This window comes from Martes martes (genome assembly GCF_963455335.1).
Source record: "Martes martes genome assembly, chromosome: 14".
Classification (NCBI taxonomy): domain Eukaryota; kingdom Metazoa; phylum Chordata; class Mammalia; order Carnivora; family Mustelidae; genus Martes; species Martes martes.
The window spans coordinates 74,813,172-74,826,556 of NC_137902.1; the positions used below are offsets into that span (position 1 = coordinate 74,813,172).

General features: G+C 45.6%; 1 protein-coding gene across 1 annotated transcript; it reads left to right on the forward strand.

The window, feature by feature from the left end:
* Positions 1–653: 653 nt before the first annotated feature.
* LOC308354856 (interferon-induced protein with tetratricopeptide repeats 2-like) lies at positions 654–6,557 on the forward strand. The gene is made up of 2 exons (XM_080822623.1): positions 654–908; positions 4,070–6,557. Exons 1-2 carry the CDS (start codon positions 904–906, stop codon positions 5,472–5,474), a joined length of 1,410 nt encoding a protein of 469 aa, XP_080678749.1. The 5' UTR covers positions 654–903; the 3' UTR covers positions 5,475–6,557.
* Positions 6,558–13,385: the final 6,828 nt, after the last annotated feature.

Here is a 13,385-nt window from a genome sequence, read left to right on the forward strand (position 1 = left end):
CCAAAGATTCCTAGTGCTGTTACCTCTTTTCCTCTTGGGTCCACACACACTGTCATCCCTCTGAGATCAGGGGTATGAATAAGGAAAAAGCAAAGAAAGTACATTTCCTCCATCACAGCAAACTGCCGTGGTTGCAAATTGTGATGTGGGAGTGCGGGACACCAGGGTGAGCCAAGGGACTTGAAATGTTGCGGCGCTCGGGGAGGCCCAGAATGTGTACAGGTGTTAGGAGCTGTTTGGCTGGGGTGCCTCGGTGGCTTAGTTGTTAAGCGTCAGCCTTCGTCTTGGGTCATGGTCCCAGGGTCCTGGGAGTCCCACATGGGGACTCCAGCTCAGCCGGAAGCCCACTTTTCCCTCTCCCACTCCCCCTGCTTATGTTCCCCCTCTCTCTCTCTGTCTCTCTCTCTCTCTGTCAAATAAATAAATAAATAAAATCTTTAAATTAAAAAAAAAAAGAGCATCCCTCACTGGGGTCTGCAGACCATGCTGGGGATAAGGGCAGGCAGAACAAGGGTGGGTTAACATTGTGGTGAAGAGGCAGGGTACTTGGTGCTTGATACCTGTATCCCTCTCCAAGCTGGGTTCCCTTCATGTCAGCTGATCTAGGCTGTCACTATGGTCACAAAGAGGAAGTTCTGACTCACCACAGGGTGGGGGCTGGGGGTGCTACAGGCACGGCTCTTACTCAAGATTCATTTCTTCTTAGAGCCCTGTTGGTTGTACTTTCCAGTTTCAGTTTCTCTTTCCTAAAGCAAACCGCAGGAAAACACAGCAAAGGAAGCAAGAAATGTTACCATATATAGGTCTCCCTGGCATCTCTGGGAGGCAGAGCAGGAAGACCTCTGAAGAGCACAGCAGCCTGAGCTACAGCCTTCCAGAACCGCCGAGAAGCGCTCTGCAAACATGAGGTAAATATTCTCCTGCTCTGATCGTGTTGAAAATGTCCAATCAGCGTTGCTGTGGAATGCAAATCCCACACAGCCGTGCTCTGAAGACACAAGTTCCTGACTTGTTTTGCTTTAGTGTCTGTTTGTAGCCTCGGCGCGATTGCTCTGTAGGTCGTGGCTTTGTCTTCCCGTTGCCGGCTTGTGTATTTCTGTGATGTTCTGCCCCACACTGTCCAGCTTCCTCAGGGCATCTCTCGTGTCCAGAGGAGGGAGGGAGGGAGAATGGTAGAGGGAGAGATGTTTACCGGCAGGTGCTTCATTTAAAATTGGATCTGGGGCAGGGGGTGGCTCCTGTAGACTGTCCGTTTTGTTTCTTATTTGAAAGGATGAGGCAAGGGGCTTTTAATAAGATTCTTATTTAACAAAGGCTCTGTTCTTAGCAGATAGGGTTAAAATGTACTCCAGGTAGCAACTCCAGCTCGTGCTAAGGTGGATTTTACTTTTAATATGTTCATTCATCTCATATTTGCATCAGGGCTGGTGAAATGTATCCCTTTTTTCAACAGAAATATATTTTATCCATTCTTTCAACAGAAATATATTTTACCCCAAAATGCTACTGATTGGCTAGAGTCCTTCTCTCTGAAGTATGAATTGGAGGTGGGGATGCTTGGAGAAAACAGCCCCCAACTCTAACATGCTCTTACACCCCAGAAACATAAGATTGTCCTGGGAGGAGGCGGGATAGGAAGGGAGCTTGCTGTTTTCTCCAGTGTGAGGGTGTGGCCAGGCTAGACGCCTCAGCCTCAATCCTGGGAGCTCCAACAAGTGGGGACACCAGCCCCAGCTCTCACTTCCTAGAGGACACATTGCCCTCCTTCTATAAGCTTCCTGATATCTCTTCTTGAAGCGATATATTGTCTGCTACTCTCCATGTCTGCCTGATAAGAAAAAGATCTGATATATTTCCAGATGTCTATTTCTAGGGTGACTCAGAATATTTAGAAACCTTGTTCCTATTGCTTGGAACTTTAGCATGGTCTTCTCTTGGAATCTCTCCCTTAATAACACAGACCCACCCAACTCTTTTCTAATTTTCTTTGATCCCTTAGCTATAGGCACTGTCACCAGGCATTGGCCCTGTGCTCTAAGACAGTCATTCTCAAATCTGAGCATGCATAAGATCTACCTGGAAGGCTTGCTAAAGACAATCCCCCCCCTTTCAGATTCTGATTTGGTAATCCTTAATTGAGGTCCAAGGATGTGCATTTCTAACAGGCTCCTCAGTGATGCCAGTAATGCCCTAAGACACTGGTGACAGCATTAGCTCTGAGCCTGGGGAACGGTGTCACTGTGGCTTTTGTGCGGACAAGAAGCAGGGCAACACACTGCTGTGTGTAAACAGTTGGAACTTCTAGAGTCATCAGGAGCATAGGTCACAGAAGTCTGAGTCCAGGAAGCAAGTGTCTGGAACCGGCTTCTGATTTACTAGTGGAAATAAAAGCCCATAATCACACAGTGAAATTGGATGTTTTCGAATGGCTGCTCAGGGGATTCTACCTAAGTGTGTCTTCTAAATGCCTCTACCCTACAAATACACAACCGACTATGTGCTTTCTATGCTGGAGATAATTTCAACTGGATTCATTCTCTCCGCTTCTTTTATAAAATTTGGGGCAGTTAATGATTTTTAACCTTCTCATCTCTAAAGTTATTCAAAATAAGGTTTCTGGGTGGTGAGTTTTCCTTATTTGTTATTTGATTTGATTTTTAAGAACCAACATTGAAGGGAACAGGAAATCTTCCCAGAAGGGTACCTTAAGGGGAAAAGAGCATTTTCCATAAGAAAAGAAGCTAGCTGCCTTGTGAGCCTCCTCCTATAGCTTCAGTTCCAACACCCTGCGTGAAAGCAAACCACGGGAGAGGAAAAATAAAATTTCAAAAGACAATTATAGCAAGAAATGCAGAAGTTTTCATAGACCAGCACAATGAGAAATGTTAAGAACAGGAATCACCAGTCTAAGAAATAGCGGTGGGGTGGAGGGGAGAAAAAAAGGATTATATTTTATTCCAAAATAAAACTTTAAAACATTGCTAACATATATGATGATAATAAAGTTAAGCAGTAGAATAATAACAAAAGCAGAGGACATAAGTAAGCATTTAGAGTTGCTGAAATATGATTTAAATGATCAAAATGGAAAAGTTCAGATAAAAGGAGAATAGAGAATGCCAAATTAATAAAAAGACAAGACAAAACCAATTTGATTTAAAATAAAAAGTTTGGATAGCCACAGAAAGTCAGTTAAAGATATATGAAAAGCTCAAATAATAAGACAAGAAATGTAAAGTAATAAGGACAAAAGGAGAGATTAAGGAGAACTAAGAAACTGAAAATACAGGAGACAAATGTGGTTGAATTTCGGAGGGATAATGGGATTAAAATCAAGCTGGCAAGACAGGAACAGAATGGACCATTCTAAAGCTAAAATTTTCAAACCAGGAAAGCAAATGCTGGGTAAGATGAAGAACAGGAACATAAAGCAATCACACAGGCTTTCTTCTTAAAAACTGTGTCCAGTCGGGGGCGCGGGGGTGGCTCAGTTGGTTCAGCGTCTGACCGTGGCTCAGGTCACGATCTCCTGGTCCTGGGATGGAGCCCCAGCCCCAAGTCCTTCGACTCCGACTCCGCACTCAGCAGGGAGTCTGCTTCTGCCTCTCTCTCCCTCTGCCCCTCCCCTGCCCATGCTGTCTCTATGTCTCTTTCTCATAGAATCTTTAAAACAGAAAACCAAAGCGACACAAAGTCGATCCTCCGCTGAAATCCGTCCCCCCAGGTGTGCCGCGCCTGCACAGGCCCTCACGGCAGACAGCAGAGGGCCGGCCCGACCCTCACAAACCGCCCTGTTTGAGGAAAACTAGCCCCCGGGCCTCCGAAGCCCACCCCAACCCTCTCTCTAATCCTTCTGCCCCCCACCATCACCCAACCCCTGCATCCCTGTGCACTTAATGCAGATGCCAAAATATAGAAAGAAAGGAAAAGGAAATACTGTTCTTTTCTGGTTGGGGTGAACACCGAGGAGGAGGAGGAGGAGGAGGAGGAGGAGATTTGCACTTGCTCTGCTCCCCGGGAGAATCCATGCCCTGTCTGACAGCCTGCATCTTTCTGTTTTGCCCTCCAGCGAGAGCACCATGACCGCCCTGGAGAGCTGCCTACCGCAGCTGAAATGCCATTTCAACTGGAACTTGGTGGAGGGAGGAGAGTCGCTGGATGAGTTCGAAGACGAGGTGTGTAACGCCACGGAGTTTCAGAACAACGAGTTCAGAGCCACGGTGTTCAACATCCAGGCCTACATCGAGCACCGCAGAGGCCGCGGCGAGGCGGCGCTGGAGTACCTGCGGCGGGCGGAGGAGCTGATCCGGCGGGAGCACCCGGAGCAAGCGGACACGCGAAGTCTGGTCACCTGGGGCAACTTCGCCTGGGTCTCCTACCACCTGGGCAGACACGCAGACGCGCAGATGTATGTGGACAAGGTGAGACGAGTCTGCGCGGAGGCTCGCAGCCCCTACAGAATGGAGAGCCCCGAGCTGGACTTCGAGGAGGGGTGGGCCCGGCTGCAGTGTGGAGGGAGGCACAACGAGAGGGCCAAGGTGTGCTTTAAGAAGGCTCTGGAAAAGGAGCCCAAGAACCCGGATTTTGCCTCGGGACTGGCCATCGCCAGCTACCGTGTGGACACCTGGCCGCAGCCTCAGAATCCCGTGGACCCTCTGCGGCGGGCCATCCGGCTGAATCCTGACAACCAGTACGCGAAAGTCCTCTTGGCGCTGAAGCTTCAGAAGATGAAGGAGGAAGAAGAAGCAGACAGGCTCGTTGAGGAGGCGCTGAAGGGAGCCCCGGAGGCGACAGATGTGCTCTGCCAAGCAGCAAAGCTGTATCGGAGGAAAGGGGCCCTGGACCAAGCTACAGAGCTGCTGAGAAAGGCCCTGGAAGGTTCTCCGGACAGCACCATCCTGCACTGGCGAATCGGCTGCCTCTACAGGACCAAAGTCCTCGAGATGCTTCAGGACCCAGGAAGGAATGAGATGAGCAGCCAAAGGGCGAAGTTACAGGAAACCATAGGACAAGCTGTGTATCATTTAAAGAGAGTGGATGAGGCCCGTGCAGAGCTCCCCTGTGTCTGCTCCTACCTGGCCTGCCTCCACGCGCAGGCAGGTCAGTATGATACCGCAGAGCATTACTTCCAGAAAGAATTCAGCAAAGAGCTTTCTCCAGGAGCCAGACAAGTGCTCCACCTGCGTTACGGCAACTTCCAGCTGTACCAGCTGAAGTGCGAAGACAAGGCCATCCACCACTTCATACAGGGCATGAAAATCAACCAGGAATCTAAGGAGAAAGAAAAGATGAAAAATAAGCTGCAGAAAATTGCCTGTATCAGGCTTTCTAAAAACGGAACTGATTCCGTGGCTTTGCACCTCTTGGCATTTCTTCAGGAGCTGAATGGAGACATGCGGCCAGCAGAGGAAAACTCCAAGAGGTGTTTGGACTCTGGAAGCTTCCTCCATTCAGTATCTTTCGCTGAGGAATAAGGAATCAACATATGGTGCTGGTGGGAGGATGCAGGGAAGGGAGCAGAAACCCCTCCACCAAGTGGGTATTCACGATAAGGGACAACTTTACAGCAGCATAGGCGTGGACTGAGCTGCTGGCCATGGGTCTGCACCGGGTTTGGGGAGGATACCTGCTGGGTATCACACATGAACTGCTCAGGGAGTTCTGGGACAGGGGCTAGATTGGAGGGGGGAGAGGGGAGGGTCCCAGGGCTTGGTTAGGGGGCTACTTCCCAACTGACCTCTTGGGAGCAGTTTGCATTGTGATATTCCCTTAGTCATCCTCCATGTGGCGATGTCTTGTGTTTGTCTCTAGGTTTATATAAAGCAGCCAGATCCCTCACATCTGTAACAGTGTGGTCCATTTTTGCAATGTTTTTCCACCCTTGGAATCATTTTAGATCTTGTGCAGTTTTGATGAGGGAGCAGGAGGCTGGCTGAGGACAAAGCAAAAGCTGGCACCTTGCACCCCCTCTCCACCCGCTCCCCTCCCCTCGGTACTATAGGTGACATTCCTCAGGCACCCCTGACTGCCATAAATGAGAAACAAGTAGTTAACTTGCAGAGATCACAATCCTGCAAGGCAGGAGTCTCCCTTGGTTTACAAATGTCCTTGAGATTTACAACAAAGAAGTTACCTTATCAATAGCCCAATTTCCAGAAGCACATAACTCAGTTCCTCAAGCCCTAACATCACCCTCCCCTCCATAAAAACTGAAGGAGGCTGAGGTAGAAGGATAAGTAAATAAAGTTAAATTGCTTCTAAACCTAAATCTCACTAACAAGGACGCTTGATAGCAGGAATGCAACATTCCACCAGGAGACTCCCAATTGTCTTTATGTCAGTGCCTCATTAGAGGGAAAGCGGCCTTGGCTGGATAGTAACAAGGACTTCAATATCCTGACAGTCTTCTTTACCCTGATAGCCCTTCTGAACACCCCCTTTGTCCTCACCTACCTAACTCCTGTGTATATAACCAACCACTCCTCACATCCCCGGGGCAGCTGCATCTCTGCCTGCCCACGGGTCCTGTCCCCGTGCTTTAATAAACCACCTTTTTGCACCAGAGACGTCTTAAGAATTCTTTCTTAGCCGTCGGCTCCGAACCTCACTCCACTGAACCTGACCTAGGTTCTAGAACTTCATCATATTGGCGACCACGAAGGGACTGTGAGTCTTTACATTTGGACTCTGAGCTTCGGTGCAAAATTGGTGAGTACTTTCTCTTTTCTCCCTTTACTCTCATTTCAGGGGCTTTTCAAGGAGTATGGTCTTATTGGAACACTTGCATGTCAATTGCTCAGGCTGTAATCCTCTAGCCCGTGGCTGCTCTACGGGGAGGAGAGCGTCTGCCTTTTGGCTGTAAGTTAGTACCTTGGCCGGAATGGTAATAAGATCCAGAAACTTAATGCCCTCTCTTTATTCCTGTTCTTATATAAAGTTGTCTCTCTTGGGCACGGGACAGCCACCTAAGTCACCAGGACGGCTGCCAATCTTAAGACTCCCGTGTGAGGTTTCCTCCTGATTGATCTAATGTGATCCCCTCCACATCCCTGGTCTAGCCACTTCTGGCCGAGAGACCTCCACTGGGAGCCGGCCGAAACCAGTACCCGATTGAATTAAAATGCAACCGGGGACCGTTTCCTTGGGAAGTTGGCTGCAAGGACCACATGTGTTGGAATGTCGCATAGACCATGATGGATTTCAGTCTTTACTGTTTCTTGTCAGTGTCTTCTGCTAACTACTTAAAGCTACGGAATTGGGTAATTTCCCCTTTGCCAAACTTCTCTAGTATTTCCGTGGGTTAAAAAATGGCAGGACGATAACATAACCTTTAGAGTGTAGGATAGCACAGTATCCTAGTCCATTCACCAGGCACCCATCTGTAGCCTAGGATGCGATGGGGAAGAGGAGGGACGCCGGCAACCCTCCAGGGCCTTTAATGGCAGGAATGCCTTCCCGGGGAAGGCAGGATGGTGATCAATAGCGATATCTTGAGGGACGCCTCTGGTCGCTTTTGACACACGAGAACCTCTGACATACCCTGTGTGGGACGCCACCCAGGAGTCAGGGGGGATTTGGTAATGGACCTTCTTTACTTTTCTGGGAGCATGGCCTCAGTAGGCTTCTTCAGTTCCCAAGGACTCTACCTTGGGGTGCCTTTTAACCCACTGGAAATAATTTGGATTGCAAAACTTAGAAAAGGACTGAGCTCCTGTAACACTGCATGGCCTCAATGGGAACAGGGCAAATGGACCTAGGATACCTTCATTGCTCATACCTAGGCCTTCATTGCTCTGCACCAGGACCCCTAACTAAGGGGCTTTTGCTGAATGTGCTTGCCCAAATGAGTCAGCTAGTAAACTTCTCCTGACATATTGGATGATAATTCTGTTAATAAGCCTCCTTCTAGTAAACCCAGGTTGCTGGGTCATCCCTAGCAAAGGGGACTCTGACTTTCTCTCTCTCTGTTTCTCCTAATAGATGTGGGGGCTTCTCCCTCACTCATTTCCCGTGTTAATGGCTATAACTGGAGCCAACTGGGGTTAGTCTTAACTCAAGACAGAGACCTTAAGGAATATTCCCAAGCAGCTGCCGAAACTCCCTTTGTTTCGGGGAAATTCCCTGTTTTCTCTGGCCTGACTTGGACTGCTTAACCCCTCCCACCGCTGCTGGTGAGAAAACATGGTGTCTGCTCCTCTGTTGGGGCTGATGAGCTCTAAAACCGGGAATCCTTTCTCTGCCTCTCTCCTGTTTCTGCACCAATGTGCGTGCAGACTGCATGACTAGCCTCTAGATCATGCACCACGGCTCCTTCTCTCCTCACTGTCAAGGAGCAAGAAGATCATCCCCTGGACCTAACACCCCCCACTCCAGATCTCCCCACTCGTGTCTCAGGTAAACATTCAAAGTGGAGTGGGCCCAGATGGAACGTAAATCAGTATTGGAACTAAGTTAAGTTTGTTGGTTTAATTAAGATAGATGTCTTTTAAGTTATCAGCAGTAAATGTGAAACTTCGAAGTTTACTGAAGATCAAATGAGCTTGTGTTATTTGTTTAAATTTGTTAGCAAAGAAATGACTAAACTGATGGTTAATTGTCTGTCTCAAAGTTTCAATGGGTAATTGCTGAGATAGCTTTCAAAGTCTTTGGTAACCTGAAAGTTTTAAAGTTTTGGTTGGATGACAAATGGAATTAAATTATGGACATCTAGTTCTTAACCACTCAGGATAAAATGCTAAGTCATTGATTACTGAACATAGGTTTGTGCTTTTGACTTCTTACTGCAAAGAAACTAAGAATATTTAAATCTGTTGGTAAACATGTTTTGTGCTTAACTGATTGATAAATTTGCCATCTGAAGAATTCTGTTGTAACAGTTCACAATTGGTTAATACTTAGTCTTCAGTAGAGGTTAAGATATTTCTAAAAGTACAAAATTCTGCTGACTGTAAGACTGATAAAAATAAAGAAAACGACTCTGTGGAAAAGTAGAGGATATGTAAGAAAGATTTAAGGAATGGAAATGCATTTTTTTGAAGGTTAAAAAAAAATAAGGGTAATTTTGTCCTAAATGAGATGGTTGTTTGGAAGGAAATGACTTGGGACAAAACCTGAATGAAAAGGAAAGTTGTAAAAGGTTTGTGAAGGGAAGTCTTCAGAAAAGGAATTTTAACTGTGGTCAGGACGGACTAAGATTGAAATGAATGGGTTTTAAAGGTACATTGGTGTAAGACTGAAATTCTCTCTGTTCAAAAGGACAAAGTTTTCTTAGATTAATTGATCTGCTGTTAAGAAAATGTAAATGGTTTTCTCTTTGCCTGTCCAGAAAACCCAGTTTCTATGTTTTGTTTTATCAGGTGTTTAACATCCCTAATTATATTTAGGCATGTGTTTTAAAACCTTCTAAGGTTTTAGCAATTGTTGACAAGATTTAAGTTGTAAATCTCTTTAACTCAGGCTTTTCCTTGGTATGCTAAGTTACTCATGAAGTACTGCTAAACCAATGATAAACCTTGGGTTACATTTGGGAACCCTTCTGGCGCCAATCCTAATCAAGGTGTAATAGGCTGATTCAAATGTCTACTAGGGTAAATTATAATTCAATTGGTCACCTAGCATCACAGTGGAGTTTCCTGTGTGTTACAATCTCATTGGTCACCTGTGCGTAGCCAGGCCCGACCGCATGGCCTTTGCCCTTAAAAGCTAGACTGTGAAACAGAAGGGTCGCCCTCTCTTGTAAGAGGTGCGGCCCCGGTTAGATTCTTGATGCTTGGCGTGAAATAAAGCTTTGCTTGACCTTCGCTTTATATCAGTCTCGCTCCTTTAATCACGGACCCATTATTGGGGCATAACAGGACTAAATGAACTAAAAGATTATAGTGTTGTGTCTCTTAATGTTTTGTCTTATTTTAGACATTGCTGGTTCTCTAATGTTTGCTTTTCCAGACTAAGGAAACTTTTTCTTAAGTTATCTGTAACTTACAGAGATGTAAATGTACTCATTTGTAAAGGAATCAAGGCATTCAACTTTTCTCTCTATCTGAACCCTCTGAAACCAAAAGGTCTCAGTAAATATTCTTTCTTCCATGGCAATCAGTCATTTGCATAAGTTCAGTAAGAATCTGTTCTCCTTATAACAGGACGCAATTGGAAACACTGGTTATTTTACCAAGGCTTTGACTGGAATGTCATATTTGAAAAGACTCAGATATGACCAGAGAGCTTAAAGGAACTAAGGTTGACTTTGTGAAACCTGGAGCCGTAAAGCCCCTTGGAACTGTTGGCCTGATACCTTGCTTACAGAGTTCCCAGCAGCCTCACCAGGTGAGTAAAGAATGTCACTCCTTGGTAGGTGCAGAACCTCAGGAAGAGGCATTCGCCTAAATCAACAGGTATTACAGGCATGTCTGATGACAAGTATGTGGCTTGGCTTCTGGCCTGGAGAGTCTACGAAAAGTTCAACCTAGAGATTCCTTATAAGAGTTCCAGCAAAGCAGATTCTAAAAGATCTTTATGATCACACTCACTGTTCTTGCTGAGCTTATGTAAATAATTAGGCCAAGTTTGTTAAAACTGGACTTGTTTTTCAAATAAAACAGTCCTGATTTGGCTATCCCTGGAGATGAGGGTTATTTTAGAGAGAAAAATTATGTTTTAATAACCCACCTTTATGGGTGTTAAATCCTAAAGTTGATTGTTTTTAAATGTTTGTTTACCTAAGCTAGACAATTTGAGGTAAACTTCAGAAAAGTTGCACAATAGCTCACTTAGATGATCTTCTTGTTTTTTTATTCTGTGGGGATAATAACAAGACCCCATGGCACATGATTAAACAACTAGATAATGGGATTGATTCCCTAACAATTGTATAACTTAACTATCACCTTGTGTGTGGCTGGAATAATGAAATTGCCTAAAAGCCAGCATACCGCACTCCATAGGATTAACTATGGACTTATGGAGACAATGGATGAACCCACTTTCTTTTTGATTAAATTGGATTATGCATGGGGGACTCCCCTTATCTCTTGACAAGTTTTCTCCCACTTGCCAGTGATCCTCTGTATTCAGGATATTGTTAAGGCTGGCCTACTCAAAGGGCTTCTTAATGGTTTCAGCCCTTAGTCATATTTATCCTAGAAGCCACCTCTGTTGAGGTGCAATTGCAAACAAATGCTTTAGCTAAGCATAGAACAGCCCTCCTCATAAAAAGGAGAGTCCCTGACTGTAATGACTTCACATCAGGTCCAGATATGTCTTAGAAGCCAATGGATAATGGAGGTCAACTTATTAAATACTGGGCTACACTAACAGATATGCCCAAAATAATACTTAAAACTTGTCAAACTTTAAACCTAGTTACCCATATGCCTGAACCTGACCACTGTACTTCTTTCTCTATAGAGCAGAAACTGTTCAGTGGTTATTGATCTTGCTTACTCTCTTTGGCAAGATTTAAGATGCCCCTGTTATAAAAAACAAATGACAGTTGGTTTACTGATGACAATACTTTTCATAGAAAGAATAAGAAAAGCTAGGTATGCCACAGGGCTCACTAGCACTTTGCAATTGCCAAAGCCTTAAAAATAAACATTAACACTGACTCCAAATATGCCTTCCTGGTACTACATGCCCATGGAGCTATTTGGAAGGAAAGGGGATTACTGTCAAGCCATAACTCCCCAGTCAAATATGGGCCTAAGTTATAAAACCCTCCTTATCGCTATACTGAGGATGGCATAAGGCTCTACAAGATCCTTCTCTCTCTTTCAGTGATTGGTTAAGTTCCTGGTTTGAAGGAGGACTATGGCCAACATTTAAAAATCTCCTTTTTGGGCTTCTCATTCTTATCGCCTTATTAATCTTAATGTGTTGCTTTGTTCAATGTTTCTCTACTTGGTGCCGAGACTCCATTGCTGCAATGACTTCACCACCACAGATGATCCTTACCACGCATAAAGACACCTCTTCACTGTCAGCGCTGGATTCAGCTGCCTCCACCTTTCGTAACTCCCTTATACGTTCCTCCACAGATCAATATTGACCCGAGTAGGTAGGGACAGCTCTACGCCCCTATTCAGCAGGAAGAAGTTACAGAAGATGAGACCTTCCACCTTCAACCACCTTAAAGATTTAAGGGTCAAAATTGTTCAGGGGGGAATGATGAGGGAGCAGGAGGCTGGCTGAGGACAAAGCAAAAGCTGGCACCTTGCACCCCCTCTCCACCCGCTCCCCTCCCCTCGGTACTATAGGTGACATTCCTCAGGCACCCCTGACTGCCATAAATGAGAAACAAGTAGTTAACTTGCAGAGATCACAATCCTGCAAGGCAGGAGTCTCCCTTGGTTTACAAATGTCCTTGAGATTTACAACAAAGAAGTTACCTTATCAATAGCCCAATTTCCAGAAGCACATAACTCAGTTCCTCAAGCCCTAACATCACCCTCCCCTCCATAAAAACTGAAGGAGGCTGAGGTAGAAGGATAAGTAAATAAAGTTAAATTGCTTCTAAACCTAAATCTCACTAACAAGGACGCTTGATAGCAGGAATGCAACATTCCACCAGGAGACTCCCAATTGTCTTTATGTCAGTGCCTCATTAGAGGGAAAGCGGCCTTGGCTGGATAGTAACAAGGACTTCAATATCCTGACAGTCTTCTTTACCCTGATAGCCCTTCTGAACACCCCCTTTGTCCTCACCTACCTAACTCCTGTGTATATAACCAACCACTCCTCACATCCCCGGGGCAGCTGCATCTCTGCCTGCCCACGGGTCCTGTCCCTGTGCTTTAATAAACCACCTTTTTGCACCAGAGACGTCTTAAGAATTCTTTCTTAGCCGTCGGCTCCGAACCTCACTCCACTGAACCTGACCTAGGTTCTAGAACTTCATCAGTTTGGCCCTGCAGAGACCCTAATGTGTCCATTCAAAGGTGGGGGGACCAAAGCCTCCATAGGGCTGGGTATCTTCTCTCCCTCACTTCTGCTTCCTCCCCAGACAGTCCTCAGTCTAGACTGTCTATACAACCTGAGTTCAATTGCCCCATTGACTGAGGTGGGAACATAGTTTGAAAACAAGAGAGCAGAGAACAGGTTGAATTTGGAAAGAGCACAACCAAGATAAGCAGTGGGGCCAGGCCGTCAGGGTACAAGGGTTTCAGGAGGCACATGGGAAGATTTCACATCCATTCTGGCCTCCCCGGATTACAGCATGTCAAGAATAAAAAGAATAAATCAAAACTTTAAAACATGTGTAAAAAAAAAAATAAATGTCACACTGGTAGGGACAGGGATTGAGCAGACAAAAGAGAGAGAGAGAGAGAAAAATGCTGGTTTGTCCTTGCAGACTATAAATCCACGGAGAAAAAAAATCTCATTTTCTTGGC